This window comes from Cupressus sempervirens, chromosome 11, assembly GCF_028749045.1.
Source record: "Cupressus sempervirens isolate cs-2001-9-10 chromosome 11, ASM2874904v1, whole genome shotgun sequence".
Classification (NCBI taxonomy): Eukaryota; Viridiplantae; Streptophyta; class Pinopsida; order Cupressales; family Cupressaceae; genus Cupressus; species Cupressus sempervirens.
Genome location: NC_143128.1, coordinates 404,540,012 through 404,560,991, shown reverse-complemented (window position 1 = coordinate 404,560,991; position 20,980 = coordinate 404,540,012). Strand labels below are relative to the sequence as shown.

Here is a 20,980-nt window from a genome sequence, read left to right as displayed (position 1 = left end):
GCGACTTAGAACTCCTGACTAACCTGCGTATCTTCATTTTCTCGTCATGGTCCCCATACGTTGTATGTTTGAATGCCAACTGTAGAATATTCAACACCACCATTCCACGCAATCATTTTTGACTTCATAAAACTTATCATGAGCCCTATGTGCTGCATGCGTGTCTGATGGTATAATCAAGTTTGACAGTCAAACATATATCAGTGTTTTGAATATACCATCCACCCGTGTCTTGTTTTGCACTTCAACTTTTATGTGATTTCAACATCATAATGACAATCATATTTCTATTTGTGCATATAAGGCTATTGTATATAGGGGTTTTATTATCGCTTAATACGCACTTTTGGAAAGTTTGAAATGAATTTTATATATACAAAGTTGGCTTTGTTCTTTGAATATAATCAGTTCACTTTCCAAAAGCTTCAAGATCCAGTTATGGCATAATATGAAATTAGGCACATATGAATTTCCTTATCCGTATTATGACATGTTTAATACATCTGCATAACACGCTGATGCTGAGTCTCTGGTACTTTGGAACTTGTCTAGTACCTGTCCTTGAGTTTCTACAGTAGGTAACCATAGATTCTTTGACAAATTCTATAATATGCTTTGACATCTTAACATGAATCAATGACAAGGCTTCATCAAATCTCAAAAATTATTTTTCTAATGGAGATCTAAAATTTGGGCTCCATCAGTGGCTCTTGTTGGGGACATATGCTCTTTGTGGGCATAATGAGATTCCAACTATCTTTGGAGGGGTTAGACTGAGCATCCATGCTTAAGATGATTCAAGGTGAATTTGGGTGGCCTCGTGCCCCCCAAAATGAACATTTATTCTTTCCTTTGTTGAATACGTTTTGATTATGCAAAATGTTCTTCCTTCTAACAATGGTATGCTTTTCCATCATCACCATAGATTGTTTTCCATATTTCAAACCTGTACAAGGTGGATCTCCTTTATAGACAATGCTTACTTGTTTTCTTTCATGAATGTGTTCTTGGCTGAATAGAAGATCCCTTAAATCATTCAATGGAATAGTCCTACAAGCATCGAAATGAGTCCTCTTTGCTCCGCTGTCCCTTTGCACATAATCTGATCCATCACCATAGTTAAGACATTTTTTCTCCTCACAAGAAGATTTCAGAGATAGTTCATATTCAGGAAATGTTACTTTTCTCTCATCAAGAATTCCATCAGATGTTACACATGGAAAATTTTCAGAACTTTTCTTCAACTCATTCTCCCCATTATGCTTGGCTGGTTCCATCTCATTACACAACCCCTGCTCACAGAATGAACTGAAAGACACCTCACCTTCTAAATAAACTTGATGAGTTTCATCAACTTCAAAATTAAGCCCGTTCTCTTTATCCTGATGCTGATGGACTTGATTGTATGAAAAATTCTCTTCAAATAATGGATTCAAGAACATAGAGAACTTGGGCATATCTTCGTCAGCTTCCTCATCAAACAATGGATTAAGGAACATAGAGAATTCAGGCATACCTTCACGAGAGTTTTCATTTGAAACCCCCTCCTATTCATATGTTGTATGCAATTTTGTTTTATCTTCACTATATGATTCATGAGAATTATCATTTCCTCCATCCAGTACCCCTTGAGAATGCATTGATCCATCAACTTTCTCACCATGGTAAATTGAGAAATTATTTGGACCATTTCTTTCAACATGTTTTCGATATTCCAAATCTAACAAGGTTGAAATTTGTTCCGCACTGAGAGAATCATCCTCTTCATTTCTACATTTGTTGTCATCTGTTGTCATGCAAATATCATCATAATCAGATTCCTCTAACTGTCCACAAATTTCTTCTCCATTCAAGTCTGGAACATCATTTGAATCTTGTGTTATTTCAGTCCTACATTCATTCTCCTTTGCAACCAGTTCATTATCCATAAGTTTGAGAAAGATAAGAAATTAATGATCATGTAAGAGACCTAGTTTCTGCATTCTGTTGAGAAGATCAGAGGATGGAGGTCTGCATTCCAAAGGTATTTCTTGATAGGCATTAAACATCCTCATGAAGAATTGTACCACATATTCCTCTTATTTCTTTTCCAAGCTAAAAAATGCATCCAAGGGAGATATATAACTTAGACTTTCATCACCTTCTTCTAATATTTGAAAGAGAAGCTTCAAATCAGGATCATCTGCTGAGATTCCCAACTCATGAAATTTTCTTATCAATTCCTTGCATGGAGGCATGATCTCTGGAGGTACCTCCCAAAAAATATTCACCATCCTTATAAGCAAATGTGGTGGTGTCTCACCTTCATATCTTTCCAGATTGAAAAACGCATCTAGGGGGTGTATGTGTACTTCCTCCATGGCATAACATTGTTGCACTTCCTGATTATAGTACATATTCTCCATCGTACATGATCAAATCATTTCCTTTTGAGTCTTTTCCCTCAGCAGGGCTACCAATTGAAATTTTATTGCAGAGTCGCCACCTCTTTTGAGGAATGTATTGATTGTGTTGATCTTCCAAGTGCTTTCTTCTAGTAGAGTACACTTCGAAAATACCTTTGATCTGTGAAACTAGAATTTCTAGGTAACTTCACAATAGGAATTGGAAGCACCTTTCCTCAATAGAGTTGCCCATCTGTTGGTTCCCAAAACCGGAGACTAGAATCCAAGAGCTTGCCACTTCTCTGATAGAATTCCGCAATCAATTCTGGCCAACGAATAAGAATCAGCTTGATTCCCCTCCACTTCAAGCTCTGCTACACCTAGGCGGGTAGACCTTCTCCTCGAACCTAATCACTTGGTTCAAAGCTTTTCCAAAGCAGATTTAAGCTTTGAAAAGTTCTTTAGTTGGCAAAGTCCTTGAATTCAATTAAAACGAAACTAAATGTTGAATGTTTAAAATGGTTTGATGTTTTGTATAATGTTTGTCAATAATGGATTTGATGCTTGTAAGAAGGAAGATACAATTTTTTTGACTTTAATGATAAAAAGACCAGTGCCTCTGCTCATCCGGGGAATAGAGTCAACTACAATGAAGATTTTCACGTATAACTTTGTAAAATAGTACACACTTACACTGTCAATAATTAAATAATCAAGCTGCGACAGATCAAATATATATGCAACCTTAAATCAGTCCAGATTGAACTTTAACTCCTCTAGTAGGGAGACAAATTGGACAGAGATACATAAACAAATCGATATTTCACTATATCTATGATGATCATATTCAAGCTGCTAAATGACCATGTCCACTTAGCTTATATTTAAATTGTATACAAAATTCAAAAAATGATTATGAAGGACGAAACATCTGCAGTTTCGATCTCTATGCCTTTAATAAAAATAAACAAAGGACATTTTATTTTATTATTAATAAAAATATTAGAATCCATTCTACAATGTCATATCGAGACTCTTTATTCCTCTAGACAAGTGAATATATAAATACTTTTCTTTTCATGTCTTTTTTGTATCAAATGATTTTTACTCTTTTATATCTTACCCCTATATGGGTGTCTTTTCAGAATTAAAAGACATACCTCTTCAACACATGAGTTCATCCTTTTTACATATCCTCCTACAAATTAATAAATTAATAAAGGTATTATGCACGATGGCAATAGTTTGTTTTATTTCTTTACAAAAATTGCTGGTTTTGTAAATTCCTAATCCCACCTTTGCCTCGGCATTTATAAAAAATGTCACAGTTGTATTTCATCGGGCCTTATCAATATTGATTGTTCCTTAATACTACTGCTCAAGGATCTTGGCATGTGAATATGCACTGGGATATATCCCTGACTATGATATATTTCCACCATATTTGTCTTCTCATCCACAAAACAAGTCACCCTTCTATTCATGAACTCCAGTTCGTTATTGCAGTTTTCAGTGAAATTACATTTTGGATGTTTGATGACTTCCAAAGGTATTGTTTGGTGTTGTGTATTGCTAACACGCTGATGGCAGTACTATGCTTCTTTGGTGAGGTGGAAATGGATTTCACTGGTTTTGGTCTGACCAGTTTCATATTCTTCATTTCCGTCAAAAGGAGAAGCCAGGCTGGGCATAGTATTATCATCGTGATTCATACTCCCTGCCTATGTAAACCTCTATTCACTTGGATTTTCCACAGCTAATCTCGGAGTACATCTTATGTGATATCGAATACTTTATGGTGTGATTGATAATTTATGATTTGGATGCTGCCTTCTATATGATCTGGGGCTCTCCCTATATATTAGCTTTATTCTATGCTTGTCCACACTGGCTTCCAGAAAATGTGTCCATACATTGACTCGTCTGTAGAATTCATGGTTGGGTGAAGATGTCCATCAGTTCCATATAAACCTCATACTCTGCTTTATAATCTCAAAATAGCGGCTCTTTTTATCATCACCGTAAAGTCTAGACATGTATATTACTACCATCATTAAATTATACACCAGGTATCATCATTATTTTATAAAGCATTAGATTTCATATGTAACTTTGGACTGTGTGCAACTCTGCTGCACCTAACAATTCAATGATGAATAACAGGTATGCTATAAGAATAGAGCTTTGATATCTCCTTTATAGTATCAATAAATATGTTTGCAAGTGTGCTGTTTCTGCAACTTAGAATTCCTGACTAGCCTGTGTATCTTCATTTTCTCATCATGGTCCCAATTCGCTATATGTTTGAAAGCCAACTGTATAACATTCAACACTACCATTCAACGCAATCATTTTTTACTTCATAAAACTTGTCACGACCCCTATGTGCTGCATGTGTATCTGATGGTATAAGCAAGTTTGACTTTCAAACATATATCAGTGTTTTGAATATACTATCCACCCGTGACTTGTTTTGCACTTAAACGTTTATGTGATTTCAACATCATAATGACAATCATATTTCTGTTTGTGCATATAAGGCTATTGTATATAGGGGTTTTATTATCACTTAATATGCACTTTTGGAAAGTTTGAAACTAATTCTCTAAATACAATGTTGGCTTCATTATTTGAATATAATCACTTCATTTTCCAGAAGCTTCAAGATCCAGTTATGATATAGTATAAAATTAGGCACATATGAATTTCCTTATTCGTATTATGACATGTTGTTTAATACATCTGCATCACACGCTGATGCTGAGTTTCTGGCATTTTGGAACTTGTCTAGTACCTATTCTTGGGTTTCTACAGTACACAACCATAGATTCTTTGACAAATTCTATAACATGCTTTGACATCTTAACATGAATCAATGACAAGACTTCATCAAATCACAAAAATTATTTCTCTAACGCGGACCTAAATTTTGGGCTCCATCAGTTCTAACCAGAGAGTCTAAGATATACATCTTAGACATGGTATCCTAAAATTGGTGCCTAAAACAATGTCTCTCAAGTAAAGAAAGTAAACCCAGGCCCTTGCTAACCCATGACATCATGACTGGTCTCAGATTGAAGTGCGACCCAAAGAACATGATGCTCAAATTGTGTAGCTAGTAGTCATCTCGACCTCGGTCCCTTTGAAAAGGAAGTGGAGATGGGAGGTTTTCAAGAAATTGAAAACCATTGCCCGGGTCTTGCCCAAGTTGACCACTAGCTGCCCAAAATTTCAAAAGGAGGCCAACCCATCCAAAAGACATTGTAACCCATCAGGGGAGGAAGACAAAAGCGCCACATTGTTAGCAAAGAGAAGGATGGAAATCATGACCAAATGAAGATAACACTTGTCCTCGGGAAGCAAGAAACTCCTCAAATAGGTCTCAAGCTCATTAATGTAGATATCAAACAGTGTAAGAGAAAGTGAGCATCCCTGTTTGACCCCAATAGAACTTTGAATGAAATTGGAAAATCCCAAAGGAGTCCTAATACGACCAACAACCCTGGTGTAAAGTCTCATTATGGCTAGGAGAAGAACCTTGGAAACCCCAATATCCTGAGTCTCTGAAGTAACAGGATCGGGGCACAGAATTAAAAGCTTTGCGAAAGTCTACAAAGCAATTGTAGACTTTCAGCGAGCAATGTCGAGCCACGTCAATGATGGCCCTGAGGGTGAGAATATGGTTTGTAGTATGAAAATCAGCTCTCAAATCAGCCTGACCTATGGCCCTGTAACCTAATTTGTCCAGTTGTCTCGTGAGAATAATGTGCAAGACTATGACATAGAGTTTGGCAAAGGTATGTCCAATCGTAATGCTCTTGTAGTTCCCCAGATCAGAAGTTGGCCCAGCCGGGTGGATAATATGGTGAGACCAAGACGACGGAAAGCCAGTACACAACACTCTCTTGAAGAGATCAGCAAGATATGAACTGAGAACAAAAATCCCCAACTTGAAGAGATTCGCTTAGAACCCTTCCTCATTCGCTGCCTTGCTATAACTCATGGCTCTAATGGCCTCGACATGGTGGATATGGTGAATAAGGTAACTTAAAAAAACATAATATAAAGTCATTTTAAGTTATATTTTTCAAAAAGTGCAACTCAATATTAAAATATAAGGTCAATATTTTAAATATGCAATTGAAGTTGCAAGCCCCATTTTTTGGGCACTTAATCCTTAACATCTTTTGACCAACAACTCCGTTTAAGCCCCAAGATATCTCAAATCAAAGGTATGACCGAAAGCAAGAGATGGAAGGAAGCAAAAAGGGAAAAACAAACAAAACAAACACTCAGAGACACAAAAGGGACTTTGAAGGTCTCAAAAATCAAGTATAGACAAACAAACTAAAAAAATAGAAAAGACTTGATGAAAATCTTTAGTAAAATGTTCCATTATACGAATTGGTGACAATCGTTTGATCAATGTTTTCCTAAGTTACTGAATTCGTTCAAAACCCTAGGAATTCAACATTCGATTCGCTCAAATTCGAAGTTGATTCGAATTCGATGCAAATTCATCTGCTGGCATTGAAATTCCCTGTGAATTCGCTTTTTCGAACCTTGGGCGAATGCGTTGGAATTTGAGGTGAATGTCTTTGACGTCAACGGAACCCAGGACGAATGCGTAGTGAATGTGGACGAATTTTATTAGCCACATCATCTTTTTTGACTTTTACATTATGAAACATTGAAACATAAAACCTAAAATCGTGGGTTTTGCTTTTCGGTGTGGTAGACGGCAGCAGTTTGTGGGTCATGGCACACGCGTACCATTTTGTAGACATGGCAGTTTGTTTCACAATTTCTATGCATAGTAGTTCATGAGTTTGTGTTTCACGCAGTGTGTGTTTCATGTGGCAGTCTATGTTTCACGCGGCAATTTGTGTCTCATGTCTTCAGCACACGTCTTCAACAGTGGTCTCACATCTTCAGCAGTGGTCTCACGTCTTCAGCACACGTCTTCAGCAGTGGTCTCACGTCTTTAGGAGTGGTTTCAAACTTTCACGCGGCAGTCATATAGTGGAGTGGTCTCACGTCTTTAGCATGAGATATCGTTCTAACTTCTCCATCATCAGGCAAGTGTTCCCCAGTTCGTAGGAAGTATAAATGAATAGAAGGGAAGTCAATTGACTGGAAGACACTAAAGAATAGGTGACACAAGTTCCTGCAGCAACAGTGAACTTTTTGGCATACACCAGGGGTACAGTTTCTATCTATCCGCATTCTTATCTTAGCATATTTGCAGATATGAAATATTAAATGTTATGTTAAACCGTATTGCATTCTTTCGGATTGTAGTTCAAGAGCTATTAATTTTGAATCTGGTTATAGTCCATTAATTGAAGTCTGATATTATTTCTTCTAATTCCGAATTGTGGAATCAGCACACGTCTTCAGCAGTGGTCTCACGTCTTCAGCACACATCTTCAACAGTGGTCTCACGTCTTTAAGAGTGGTTTCAAACTTTCACGTGGTAGTCATATAGTGGAGTGGTCTCATGTCTTTAGTAGTGAGATATCGTTCTAACTTCTCCATCATCAGGCAAGTGTTCCCCAGTTCGTAGGAAGTATAAATGAATAGAAGGGAAGTCGATTGACTGGAAGACGCTAAAGAATAGGTGACACGAGTTCCTGCAGCAACAGTGAACTTTTTGGCATACACCAGGGGTACAGTCTCTATCTATCCGTATTCTTATCTTAGCATATTTGCATATATGAAATATCTAATGTTATGTTAAACAGTATTGCATTCTTCTAGATTGTAGTTCAAGAGCTATTAATTTTGAATCTGGTTATAGTCCATTAATTGAAGTCTGATATTATTTCTTCTAATTTCGAATTGTGGAATCATCACTATTAATGCTATAGTAAACATTCTTGGTATTAGATTAAGATTCAGTAAAAGATCTTGTTATTGCATTGTGTTTGTTTGAAGACTTTGGTTACATTGTAAGTGTTTGACGAAATTCCACTAGCCTGATATTCGATTATTGTTTCATTTCCAGCAAAGATTATTACATCTTCTCATTGTTGTAACTTGTTTTATTTATTTGTAGATTCTATCATGGCTGCATTTGAACATTGGTGGGTAGAGGAGGTTATGTGTGGATTTGTAGCCACTGCAAGGAGGAATTTAGCAGCTCTTACAGCAGAGTAAAAGCACATTTGTGCTTTATTCCTCAAAAAGGCATCAAATTTTGCACCTGGAAGCCAAGAGTAAACAGACTACTACCTAGAACCTTTCTTCCAAATCACATCGTAAACAAATATATTCAAGAGTAGAAGCAAGCAGAGGAAGCTGCTGGGAGGGCAAATGCTTCACATCCATTGGAAAGCGGTAGGCCTCTAAAGAAAGGAAAAACATCATCTATGTCTTCAACTACCACTCCTAATGAGCCACCTATAGAGGGCCATCCATTCTTGCGTCCTCCTCAACAACAGATTGTAAGTAATAGAGTGGTGGGACCTTGGAATCATCCTTCCAAAATGAAGCTAGAGACATTGCTGATCAAGCCATAGCCAGATGTGTTTATGCAAATGGATTGTCATTTAATGTTGTTCGCTCACCCTATTGGCAATACATGGTGAGGGCGATTAATGTGGCTCCAAGCAAGTTCAAGGGCCCTGGGTATGAGAAGGTACGCACCACTTTATTGGATGATGAGGTGGCTGGTGTAGAGAATACCATGCTGCCCATCAAGGATGCATGGGTCGAAATAGGATTGACAATAGTATCAGATGGATGGAAAGATGCAAAGAACCGTCCTTTGGTGAATGTTCTTGCAGTGTCTACAAGAGGTGCAATGTTTCTAGAAGCAGTGGATTGTGAAGGAGAGGTAAAGGATGGTTCTTTCATTGCAAACATTCTCATCCAAGCTATCGAGCAAGTTGGCCCTTAGAATGTTGTTCAAGTAATAACCGCCAATGCAAAGAATTGTAGCGCTGCCGGCTTATTGGTTGAGGAGCGGTATGAACACATTTTTTGGACACCTTGTGCAGTGCACTCACTCAACCTAATGCTGAAAAGAATTGGCAATAAGGTTGAGTGGATAAAAAAAATGTATGAAGAGGCACAAGAGATCCAAATGTTTGTCACGAACCACCATATGACGCAAGCCATATTCAGACAATTCTCGAAATTGGAGCTCTTGAAGGTAAGCTGAATTGTTTAAAATTTAAACATGTTTTAGAAATCTAGCCACTTTAGTAAGTTTTCTATGTTTTCAAATTTTTAATGTATTACTGTTTTGATTTTAAAATAGGTTCCTGAGACCCGCTTTGCCTCCAACACCATTGTTTTGAGGCACCTTATCAAGGTTAAAGACGCATTGACTGGAATGGTAAATAGTGCTAATTGGACCGTATGGAGGCAATCTAATAGTGATAAAGCAATTGCCATAAGGGAATTGATACTAAATGAATCTTGGTGGGATCATGCTGAGTACCTTCTGAAGATCATCGAGCCTATATTGAGCATGATCCGATACACTGACATGGATAGGCCTTGCTTGGGTGAGGTATATGATGGTATTGATTCCATGATTTGAGGACATTAGAAATATCATAAATGAGAAAGAGCAAGATCCTAATGAAAAGTTCTTCAAGGAGCTACAGTTAATCATGATAGAGAGATGGAACAAAATGACTACCCCTTTGTATCTACTTGCCTTTGCATTGAGCCCCAAGTTCTATAGCCAATCGGTCCTCAAGGGGAGTACCACTAGAGTTCCCCCATACAGAGATCCTGAAGTTGCTCAAGGGTACAAGGCAGTCCTTCGAAGACTCTTTCCTAAGCACCTACGACTTGCAGTGAGGTCTGAATTTATGAGTTTTGCGAGCACCAATGATTGTGGTATTGAGGCTCTTGAAGACAAGAACAATGCTGATGCTCATAAATGGTGGTACTTCCATGGTCAAAAATACCAACACTTGCAGCCCATTGCCATCAAAATTTTATCACAGGTTAGTTTTTTAATATTAAACATTCTAATTACTAATTTCTTGTTGGTAAATATTCAAAACTCTAATTTCTAGTTTATTGTTGGTAAATTTGCAAATCTTGATAGGTTGCAAGTTCATCATCATCTGAGAGGAATTGGAGCACATACTCCTTCATCCACTCGAGAAAACACAACAGACTAAACTCCAAGAAAGCAGATAACTTGGTGTTTGTGCATTCAAACTTGAGGCTCACAACTCACAAATAGAATACATACAAAAAGGGGGAGGCAAAACAATGGGATGTCGAACCAGAGGCCGTGGAGTTGGAAGTCCACTTTGATGCACTTGCAATTGAAGATGGTGCTCTTGAGATACATAGTAGTGATGGAGACGATTTTGAGGCTACAACTGAGACTACAGTTGAGACTGTTGATGCTAGTGGCACTAATTGTGCTTCTAATCAGCAACTGCCTAATGATGATGAATTCTTTGATGATTTTTGATGATACATCGATATTTGTCATTTGATCATCTATGAGTCTGTGACTGATTACTGATTACTGATTCAGTGATTAGTAATGTTGACATTGTTGTTTTAAAAACTAAAGTTTTGAATTAAAACATTCATATGGTATTATGGTGGTATATTTTGGCATTTTGTCATGCCAATCGAACAAATCATTAATATGTGGTGGTTGAATTTGCTAAATTGCTTTAGATTAGCATAGTGGTGTATAAACTGGTCTGTGGCAGCATATTTTTACACACACACACACATATATATATATATATATATATATATTTTTTAATATTTTTTTAAATTTTTTTTTAAATTCTTGTACGGACAAACCCAAAACGAACCCAAACCCAGCCCAAATTTTTTTTGATCAAATGTCGAATCCAAATGTTGAACCCACATCCGAACTAGAATCTGAACCGGCAACTTAGATGTTTCCAATCAAATAATGAGTTATCTAAAAAGAAATGTGAAACTTAAATGGAAAGTTTCATATTGTTACCTCCATTTCATAATGACAAAATGGAGGACAACAAGAAGGAAGCACCTGCATCATCCTCCTTTGACCGTACAACATTACGTGCCTATTTTGTTTGTACAATAGTGCACTCTATTTCTATATGCCATCTCAAGGCAGAAAATTGTCTCAAGCTCCCCATTATACATAAGAAAACATAGTTGTATGTCATACGATCTCTCTATCACCCATACACCATATAGACCATACTTTTTCTATATGCTTGTCGCCATTCAGCCCTCTAATTTCATCACCATATGACCTTATAGGAACATATAACCATACAACATATGGCATGTGCTTTCCCTCTAGTTCCCTCGAGTGATTCCCTCAAGTGATTCCATCGAGTGCTTTCCCTTGGGTTCTCTTGGGTGTTTCCCTCAAGTACTTTCCCTCCTGTGTGTCGGTGCTTTGTCTCGAGTACTCTCGGTTGCTTTCCCTCGGATACCTCCGCCAGGTACTTTCTCCCGGGTGCCTCTTTCGGGCACTTTGCCCTCGAGCATGTGGTGGGAAACTTAGGTGTCTCGTTGGGAACATTATAGATGTAGAGGATAATTATGTCATTAGTAATTAAATATACATGTTTTAGTAAATTGGGTAGTATAATAAAACACTTGTTCCGAAATGGTGGCAATTGCTAACGATTGACAAACCTAATCAACTGTCAAGCATTATTTGTATGAAGATCAACACATTACAAGTGGTTTCTTGTACGAAAATACTATGCTATGAAATGATATATCTTTCTGCCATATGTTGCTGTGTTATTTCTGTGATATTTCTGAGCTGCTCATGTTATGGTATTTATGATCCTCAGTTATTGATGACTATTTGAATGATTTCTGTTGCATTGTGTGGAACAATATATCTACAGTTAGACAGCTAACACATAAAGTGGAAAACTACTACAATTTTCTTTAGTTGAGTCATGCGTTCTATCTCTGATTTTTAAGTAGCTATGCTTCCTTGGTTTCCACTGAATCTTTTCAATTCTTTGAAGGTACATCTAGTGTCCAATCAACTCAGTCAATTTTGATCTATCAAAATTTCCAACTTAAGCTTTGTAATTTGCTACAAGGTCCAGATAAAAAGGCTTGTTTAAGTGGATTTATACATACATAATAAAGATCAAAAACATGCACACAGTGTTTTTTGACTAATCCATTAAGATTGACAATATTTTGTAATGTCCACTCTTGTGGTATAAGGAATGAATACTGAAACCTGCAACAAATGGTTAGTACAACATAGAAACTGCATAATAAAACATGTTAGAAGTATTAATTAACTAAATTATCAATCTAAATACTATTCCTTTTAACCCCTCCTAATCCCTTTGGAATCAGTCTTCTCAAATCACCTAACCCTCTAATGAGACTTATTTCTCAATTAGGCAATCATCATATGAAGGTGTCTTCCTAGGGCCTCTTGGGATCTCTGATCATGCACTCAATAATACTACATGGTGGAGATCCCACCTCTAACCAAGTCTCTTATCTTTGAGATTTGCATATGTTTGACGACTATATATATCATCTCTAAGGATTCTTAACAAAATCTCCCCTGGATTCCTATTTCGAACCTTAACATTCATTTGAATGCCCTCTGATTCTGAGTTTTTCTTTAATGAAAACTCAACATTCAAATTGAATATCCTCTACCAAGGTTCTGTTTGGTCTCTATGATTCTTCACCTAGTTTGTAGATTCAACATTAGAAATTTAATGTACCTCTGTTGTCAATGACAACTCTCAGACACTGTCCTTTTTAATGACTCTAAGCACGAGTTGGATTGTCTGTATTATAATGATATGGGCTTTGAGTGTTTCTCTATCAGTGGATGGCCTCAAGAACTTGGAACTATAGATATGAGAAGACTTAATATCTTCCTTATCACTCTGTCTCTAACTGGTGATGGATTACAGTGATATGTTTTCTCTGTTCTTGGAATGATGAGGAGTCTGTCTACATTGCAGGTGCAGAAGTCCAACTCATGATGTGTGGATGTGTTTGATTATTAACTTCCGCTCTGAATAAGTATAAAGGCATTGTGCAATTACTTTCACTCTTAATAAGTATGAATGCACTGTGCAATTACTTCCACTCTTTCTCCAAACTATGGTAATGAGTCTGTGCTTAGTGATGATTCACCCCCGTATTGTCTCACGCAATCGGTGTTTGATGTCCAGCGTTGATGAGGGTAGTGACCTGTAGATGAATGCTCACTACGACTGCATATATGAAAACCTTATTCAATGGTCTGGGTGTCCTTTACGATCTCTCTTCCTCTTCTCCATTCTGCCTCCACATTTCATACTCCTCCATAAATATATATGGATGTCTTCGATAGGAGCATTCGTGTCTCAGATGTGATTTTGGGTCTATTAGTTTTATATCATTTGTGAATGTTTTGATAATATTCAGTAATTAAATATTTCATATTAATAGTAGCTTATATCTTATTAAACATTTAATAATATTTTATATTGATAGTATTTAATATAGTTAATTTATTTATTTACTTAAGTATTTATCTATTCAGTTTCTTAATGCAAAGATAATATAAAAGAAAATTATTTCTATTCACTTAGGAATATATATATATATATATATATGATTATGTTTGGGTTATTACATATTTCCACTCGACCAGACTATGTACTCTTTAGCACAAACAGTTCTCTCTTGCTTAAATTATTAATGTTGAGAACAGTGTAGATTTTATGAATGATAAATGACTCAACTACATGATAAAGAACTAAGTATGGCATTTCATTTTCAGTACACAATATGAATGTTGAAATCATTTTTCTTACTAATCTCTTTTAGTGATACTTGGTTCAATACAAAACCGTTAGTTATTAGGTGCCTGAATTCTATTGTGGTTTGATTTACATGTGCAAGTTAGTAAGTCCTAGCATGCAAGCAGGGTCAATGTATGTGGGTACTCGTGTTCCTAGCAGCTAGTTTAGTTAAAGTCACACTTTCTGCCTACATGATATTGTACATTCTGCTAGGCTATGGACCATGTAGTTCTGCACTCAAGTTGTAGTAGTATGATATTTCATATCAATATGACAATGCTGATACTGATTGATAATCCAGACTAGATGATAGCAAATTTTATGAGCCTGAAGTATCAGTGATAACATATTCAGTTTATAAAACTGAAGAAACCCATTCAATTTAAGTTTGAAATGTATTTCGTCATAAGCATTCATTGTATAAATAGATCTCTTGGGAATAATATTACTGGACAGCTATTTTCTTGTAGTTGAGTAACAAGAAAAGAAGGATTTTAATTTTTATGTATACAACTAAATTTTAGAGGACTACTATTAGGAGTTTATTTATCTCTGGACAATGGCACAAGGCAGAAGAGGAATGGGACGATTCAGGTGAAGAGATGGAAATGAGTTTCAGGGAAGATTTTATGTGCATAGAAAATGAAAGCTGGTGAAAAGTTTGATGTATTTTTTTATTGTGGGTGAATTCATGGTGAATGTAATGATAATGGCTTACCGAGAGTGATATAAGTTTAGGGTTATGATACACTTTTCTCTTGTATGTTTTATTAAGAGGGTTGACACATGAAAAAAAAATTGGACATTTTTTATCTGGGAGATGCCGAATATTTGTGATGGGTAGTTTTTGGACTTATTCTGATGGGCAATTTTTCGACTTCTCTATGTTTATATATTTCCAGGTCAAAAAAGTTAAGCCAGATGTATTGCTTGGATTATCTGCAGTTGGTGGTTTATTCTCAAAGGAGGTCAGTTAAAACTTAAAACTATGCCTGTATTAAAATTCAAAAGTTAATATTAGGAAAGAGATGCATGTTCTTTTTCTGCTGCGCACATTTATCTTTCAAGGAGAACTACACTAATGTTTTAGGATAGTATTTTTCTGTTTGTGATAAAGCATATTTCTTTACATTATTCTACTTATATTGGTCCCTTGAGATGGATCTTATACATATCGAATTACAAGCACCAAAAAATTCTTTAAACATGGGAAAATCCTGCACCTTGGAAATCATAGTACAATGGGTCGGCTCCAAGAACTTGTGGAAAAGGATAACTAAGATAGTTGTGTTCTGTATATTGTTCACTTAAAACAACTATTCACGTATTTCATGATTAGGGGTCAAGTGCATATAATTACACACCCCAGCCTTGACATTGTATTTCTGTTGGAGATAATTTGATGTGAATGCTACTAAGAATCGTTATCATACTTCTGAAAGATTATCAGTTTTATGCAAATCTGCAGCAGTTTATTTCTGTAATACATTTGCACAATATTCACTTCAAACTTCTAGTAACAAAGTTCATGATAACAACTCAAATGCATGTGTTAGTATACCCTAACCTGAAATTTGTATTCTTTTGAAATGATTTAAGTTTAAGTGGTTTTAACCTTGGAGGAAACTCCATGGGTAGTGAACCACTACTCATGAGGGATGAGTCAATGAGTTTGACTCACAAACTACATAGTTGAACCCTCTTAGCAAAATCACAATGATTTAATTCTGATTGCTCTTTGAGTCTTTTTAATGGTTTCCAGCATCTCCAGGTACACTAATGGGTGTTCTTGTTATAAATATCTGTGGTTACCAATAATCTCATTCTAAATATAAGAGCTATCAATATTTTCTGTCAATTTACATCTGGCTCAGTCTTTCATTGATCAATTTTCATTAATATCTATGGGAATAAATTGTTTTCAATTTACATCCAATCAGTCTTTCATTGAACATTTTCTGTTAATGCCTCCAGGAATAACTTTATAATTTCAAATTTAGCAGGTTTTGGAAGCCCTCAAAGATTCAACATGTACAAGACCAGCAATCTTTGCAATGTCAAACCCAACAAAAAATGGTCTGTTCTATCTTTAAATTTGTCAGAAAGTTTGATGGTTTTCACTTGTACATTCTAGTCAGAGCATAGAAGACTGAACTTTACTTATGGAAAAGTTCTCTGATTCTGGAATGACAGCTGAATGCACGGCTCAGCAAGCTTTTGAGACTGTGGGGGATCATATAGTTTTTGCTAGTGGAAGCCCATTTCCTGATGTAGATCTTGGTTTGTAGCTCTAACTGTAACTTTATGGCTTCTGATAAATTTGTGGCAGCATTTTCTTAGCATCTTGATGTCAATCCATCTGCTTATGTTATTTTGTTTCAGGAAATGGTAAAATAGGTCGCTGCAACCAAGGCAACAATATGTACCTTTTTCCTGGGTTAGCTTCTCTCACTTAGTTTACAAAGGTTCTCATTGCTTATTGCTATCAAATTAATTTCTACACTTTTATTGTTGTGGTGCATTAGGATTGGGTTGGGTACACTTCTCTCTGGCTCTCATATCATTTCAGATGGAATGCTTCAAGCTGCAGCAGAATGGTAAATATATTTGTAGAATTGGACCACTTAACCTGCATCTAGTCCCCAACATTTAGTGTTCCTGTTTTATTATCCAAACATGATTGTTTCAATTTATGCCATGTTGAATTTCAGAAACCCATTGACTGACTTCCCATATGAGAATTGTATTCATAATGAGCTTTCTCAATATATTTTCCATTTGTATTGACACTGCAGCTTAGCTGGATACATGGAAGAGAAAGAAGTATTAAATGGAATTATATATCCTTCAATATCCAGGTATTTTACTTTCACACCAATTATATAAAATTGTTTCTTATTATTTAGTCCATCGCATGTGCTAACTATTGTATGCAGCATTCGAGATATTACAAGCAAGGTAGCAGCAGCTGTTCTGAAAGAAGCTGTTTCAGAGGATCTTGCGGAGGGCTACCGTGATACTGATGCCAAGGCACTTTGCCGTATGTCAAAGGTAGTACCTATTTCTGAAATCCGGTGTGCTAATTTCTAGGAAACCTAAACTTGACCACTACCGCACAATAGTGTACTATTTGGTTCCTCGTAAACTTTTAGACAAGAGAAGGTTCAGAGTATGCAAAACTACTCTTATTATTTTAGTAATTCATCCTGGTGACATTCTTTATTTTAAATCTGAGCTCTGATCAATGTTAATACAGCATTTTTGGAGTTTTCTTCTGAGTTCTTAGAGGTCGGATTTTTAAATCGTACTTTATACAGAGATTCTTAAATTAAATTTCATTAAGTTTAACTATATCACCAAAGAATTTTGAAACCTATATCATGTCGGATGCAGGGAGGAATTTATGTAGAAATGTCACGTCTTTAAAACTTTATCTGCTACTCATTAATTTGTGTTGTTTGATTATATTCAGGAAGAGACTCTGCAGCATGTCAAAAACAACATGTGGGTCCCCAACTACGCACCATTGGTTTACCATAAGCAATGATCAACACAGAAGTGGCAACAGTCTGTCTTTGAAGTATATGTTCGAAGTGGGAACTATGAAGCATGAAGTGAAACATTTTCTGCAAGATTATCAGGACTTCTCCTACGGCTTGTATAGTAACTAAATTCATGGAGTTCGTGTTACATAAGAATTGCAATTGCATGTTTTATTTAATTGCAATGTGATACTTTCCTACATATTGTAGTATATGATTTAAATGTATAGTTGATGCTCATTACTTATTTGTGACTCTATTACAATGAGCATTTGTGGACCTTACGTAATCTAACCATGAGTCTCCCTTTCATCAAAAGTTTACCTCTTTGCACAATTGCTTTAGAATCTTAGATCGATCCTTGGCTCTAGTCGAATTATTGTATTTTATTTTGAAGGTTTTTATTCGTACGCCTTTTCGTGGACAGTTTGAAATACATGTCCATTTATATGCTTAAACTACCAAACGAAATATGTATACTTCGGATAATGTTAAAATGCTGACATGCTGTTTTGCAATTACAGTTTTTTTTAATCTGGGGAGTTCTTATTCTTAAGCCCTTTCATGGAAAGTTTGAAATTAGTGTTCATGTATATTCCTAAGTTGCTAAAAGAATTATGTATACATTGGCCGACGCTAAAATGCTCTTGTATTTTCATGGAGTCAAGGTGAATTTTATGTTCAAATAATTAAAATGTAAGGCTAATTTATACAATACATAGATAATATAGTGGAAGGATTGGTTGATCTTAGAAGTCTAATATCAGATCTGAGTTATTTTTTCAAACAGAGATTAAGGGATCACTTATCATTTTCCAAGAATCTAGTTTAACACAGTGTTACACCGTCGTGGCAGTGTGGGACAAGTTTTGGGCGTGGGAAAACAAAAAGGCCTCAATTTGGGGACGGGAGGAGGGGGAGGGTTGTATAGTATACATATATGACTAGAAATGCTAATTATAAAATGATACTTCAATATAACATATCAAATATAGTTGAATATAGAAAATTGAAATGCAATTCATGAACCATAAGTTGAAACCTGAAATTTGAAACTTCATAACCAATGAACGTTGGACTTAGTAACATACTCATAGTAAAACTTTTTAACATAATAATGATAATGAAAAATGAAAAATATAAATCTTACATAGTACCATGTAAGTCAGCGATTGACTATCAAATGACAAAGATGAAAGGTTCAAAATTCATTGTTCAAATATGATATATCATAAAGATACACATGATTACAATAGGCAAAGTAGCATGAAATAGTGAAATAAAATAATGTATCATGACCATATCATAGTGAGTGCAATCAACAAAATGTCAATAATGAGAATGTAAGGGTGAAAGCTCTCTAATCATCCCCTAAATCGAACTCCTCATCACTAGAACTAGTAGACTTCTCATGGGTAAGACCTTGATCCTCCAAAGGAACACCAACTAGCCCTACATCATCTTTTGTTGCATTGTCATTCTCATCAATCTAAGTTGGATCCTCTGGCTCTACATTCCATTGTGTTGTTGGGCTCTCTTTATACTCATGTGTCTTGCGATCTTTTGAGTCACAAGAAACCATGTACAACAACAAACTTCTCCGCTCTTTTAGAGGTAAGTTTGTTCCTTGTAACAGAGTTGATGAAGCTATAGATAGACCAATTCCTCTCTTAGCTGAGGACCTATAAACCTAAGATAACAGAGTTGAAATTTACCACTTACAAACAAACATTCATGTACATTGTGACAAATGATAAATGATGAATCAATGAATCATAAATAAGTAAAGTAAAATTCTTGAAGTTAAGATTATAAAGGGGTGGAACTACAAACTTAGGAAAGGAATCAAATGGCTAGTGAGGTGATCTTTGACTTCTGTGATCCATGACATTTCCACCACAATATGGGATTCTTCTGTGACATAGATTTGAGATCCACCTTCGCAATATCCGAGTATTCTACAAGTTACAAGTTTACAACATAATATTAAAATAAGTTATAAGTAATAATTAAAACAACTTAGAAGTTAGAACATTGAATCAAGAATTAAGGATTACCTGTAAGACTGGAAAATTTTGACCACACAATGCGAATCTCACTAGTAGTCTCAGTATCATACATCTTGGCAATCCATTGAAAGAACCCATTCCTCCACCTCATCATCCTGAAGTGGTGTGACTCAACGAGGACTAGGCATGTACCACTTTGGGTTCAATGCATAGGCAACCATGTGTAAAGGAGTGTAAAGCTTCTCCCACCTGTGGTGAATGATAGGTTGAAGTGTGCTCCATATAGGATGCTAGAGTGGGGTCTCTCACATGCACAACAAGCCTCATTTGCCCAAACATGGAATCAATGCACTCATAAACCTCTCCAAGGCTAGGTGTGTTTGCATCTCCATATCTAATCACCTAGAACATGAGTAATGATGGAGACTGTATTTTGCATCACTTCAAAACTTATCACTCTTCATCATCTCCTTTACCCTCTTCCCCTACTCTTCTTTGGACTCAAGCCATCGATTCCATTCTTGTGGCATAACCATGAGCTGCAATGGCTCTTGCAACTCAATCATTCTCTCCAAGAGAACATAATATGGGGCATATCTGGTCTCAATTGGTTTTAGGAATTGCTTCTTTGTGAAGCTCCTGAAAAGTGCATGTGATGTATGGTGACTGCAAATAAACATTTGCACCTTTCCAATCATTAACCACCTGTCTAATCCAGTCAATTCTCCCCATGTTTTTGAGTGCATTGTTCATGGCATGCACTCAACATGGAGTCCACCAAATATGTATATAGGTTGCCTCAACAAGCCTCCTTGGGACTTTGCACACATGTACTACATCTATCACAACTTGGACCACATTTTGTGATCCATCCTCCTCAATGTCATCCCTAAGCACATGAAACTGAAAATCAACATCTTTACAGTGCCCTGAACGATCAACTACCTTGAAAAAATATGGGCCTTCGGTACATGTAACCATAATGTTGATGAGTGGACGATGACTAATGTTCATCTACCCATCCATGATAATGTTGTAGCTTGACTCCATGCAACATGCCCTCATCTTCTCCATCAAGATCCCACTCTTGTCATAGGCCCTATCTAACACCGTGATCCTCAACTTGTGGTCAACTAGTGGCAAATATGACTGCCCTACCTCTTTTGCCGCCATGGATATCATCCTCACAAAACAAGGAGATCAAGCCACATGTGTTGGGATGTCATTGGCAAAGATTAAATCACCAACTACTACATCTAACTGCT

General features: G+C 36.3%; 1 protein-coding gene across 1 annotated transcript in view; it reads left to right on the top strand.

Moving 5' to 3' along the window:
• Nucleotides 1-18,240, top strand: part of LOC149529877 (NAD-dependent malic enzyme, mitochondrial-like) — a 262,335-nt gene extending 244,095 nt beyond the window's left edge. The window contains exons 12-19 of the mRNA XM_089810059.1: nucleotides 15,067-15,132; nucleotides 16,168-16,240; nucleotides 16,358-16,444; nucleotides 16,547-16,601; nucleotides 16,690-16,761; nucleotides 16,960-17,022; nucleotides 17,101-17,215; nucleotides 17,637-18,240. Of these exons, the coding sequence (XP_089666185.1) occupies nucleotides 15,067-15,132; nucleotides 16,168-16,240; nucleotides 16,358-16,444; nucleotides 16,547-16,601; nucleotides 16,690-16,761; nucleotides 16,960-17,022; nucleotides 17,101-17,215; nucleotides 17,637-17,711 (606 nt within the window). The 3' untranslated portion in view covers nucleotides 17,712-18,240. The remainder of the gene's footprint in view (nucleotides 1-15,066; nucleotides 15,133-16,167; nucleotides 16,241-16,357; nucleotides 16,445-16,546; nucleotides 16,602-16,689; nucleotides 16,762-16,959; nucleotides 17,023-17,100; nucleotides 17,216-17,636) is intronic.
• The last annotated feature ends 2,740 nt before the right edge of the window (nucleotides 18,241-20,980 follow it).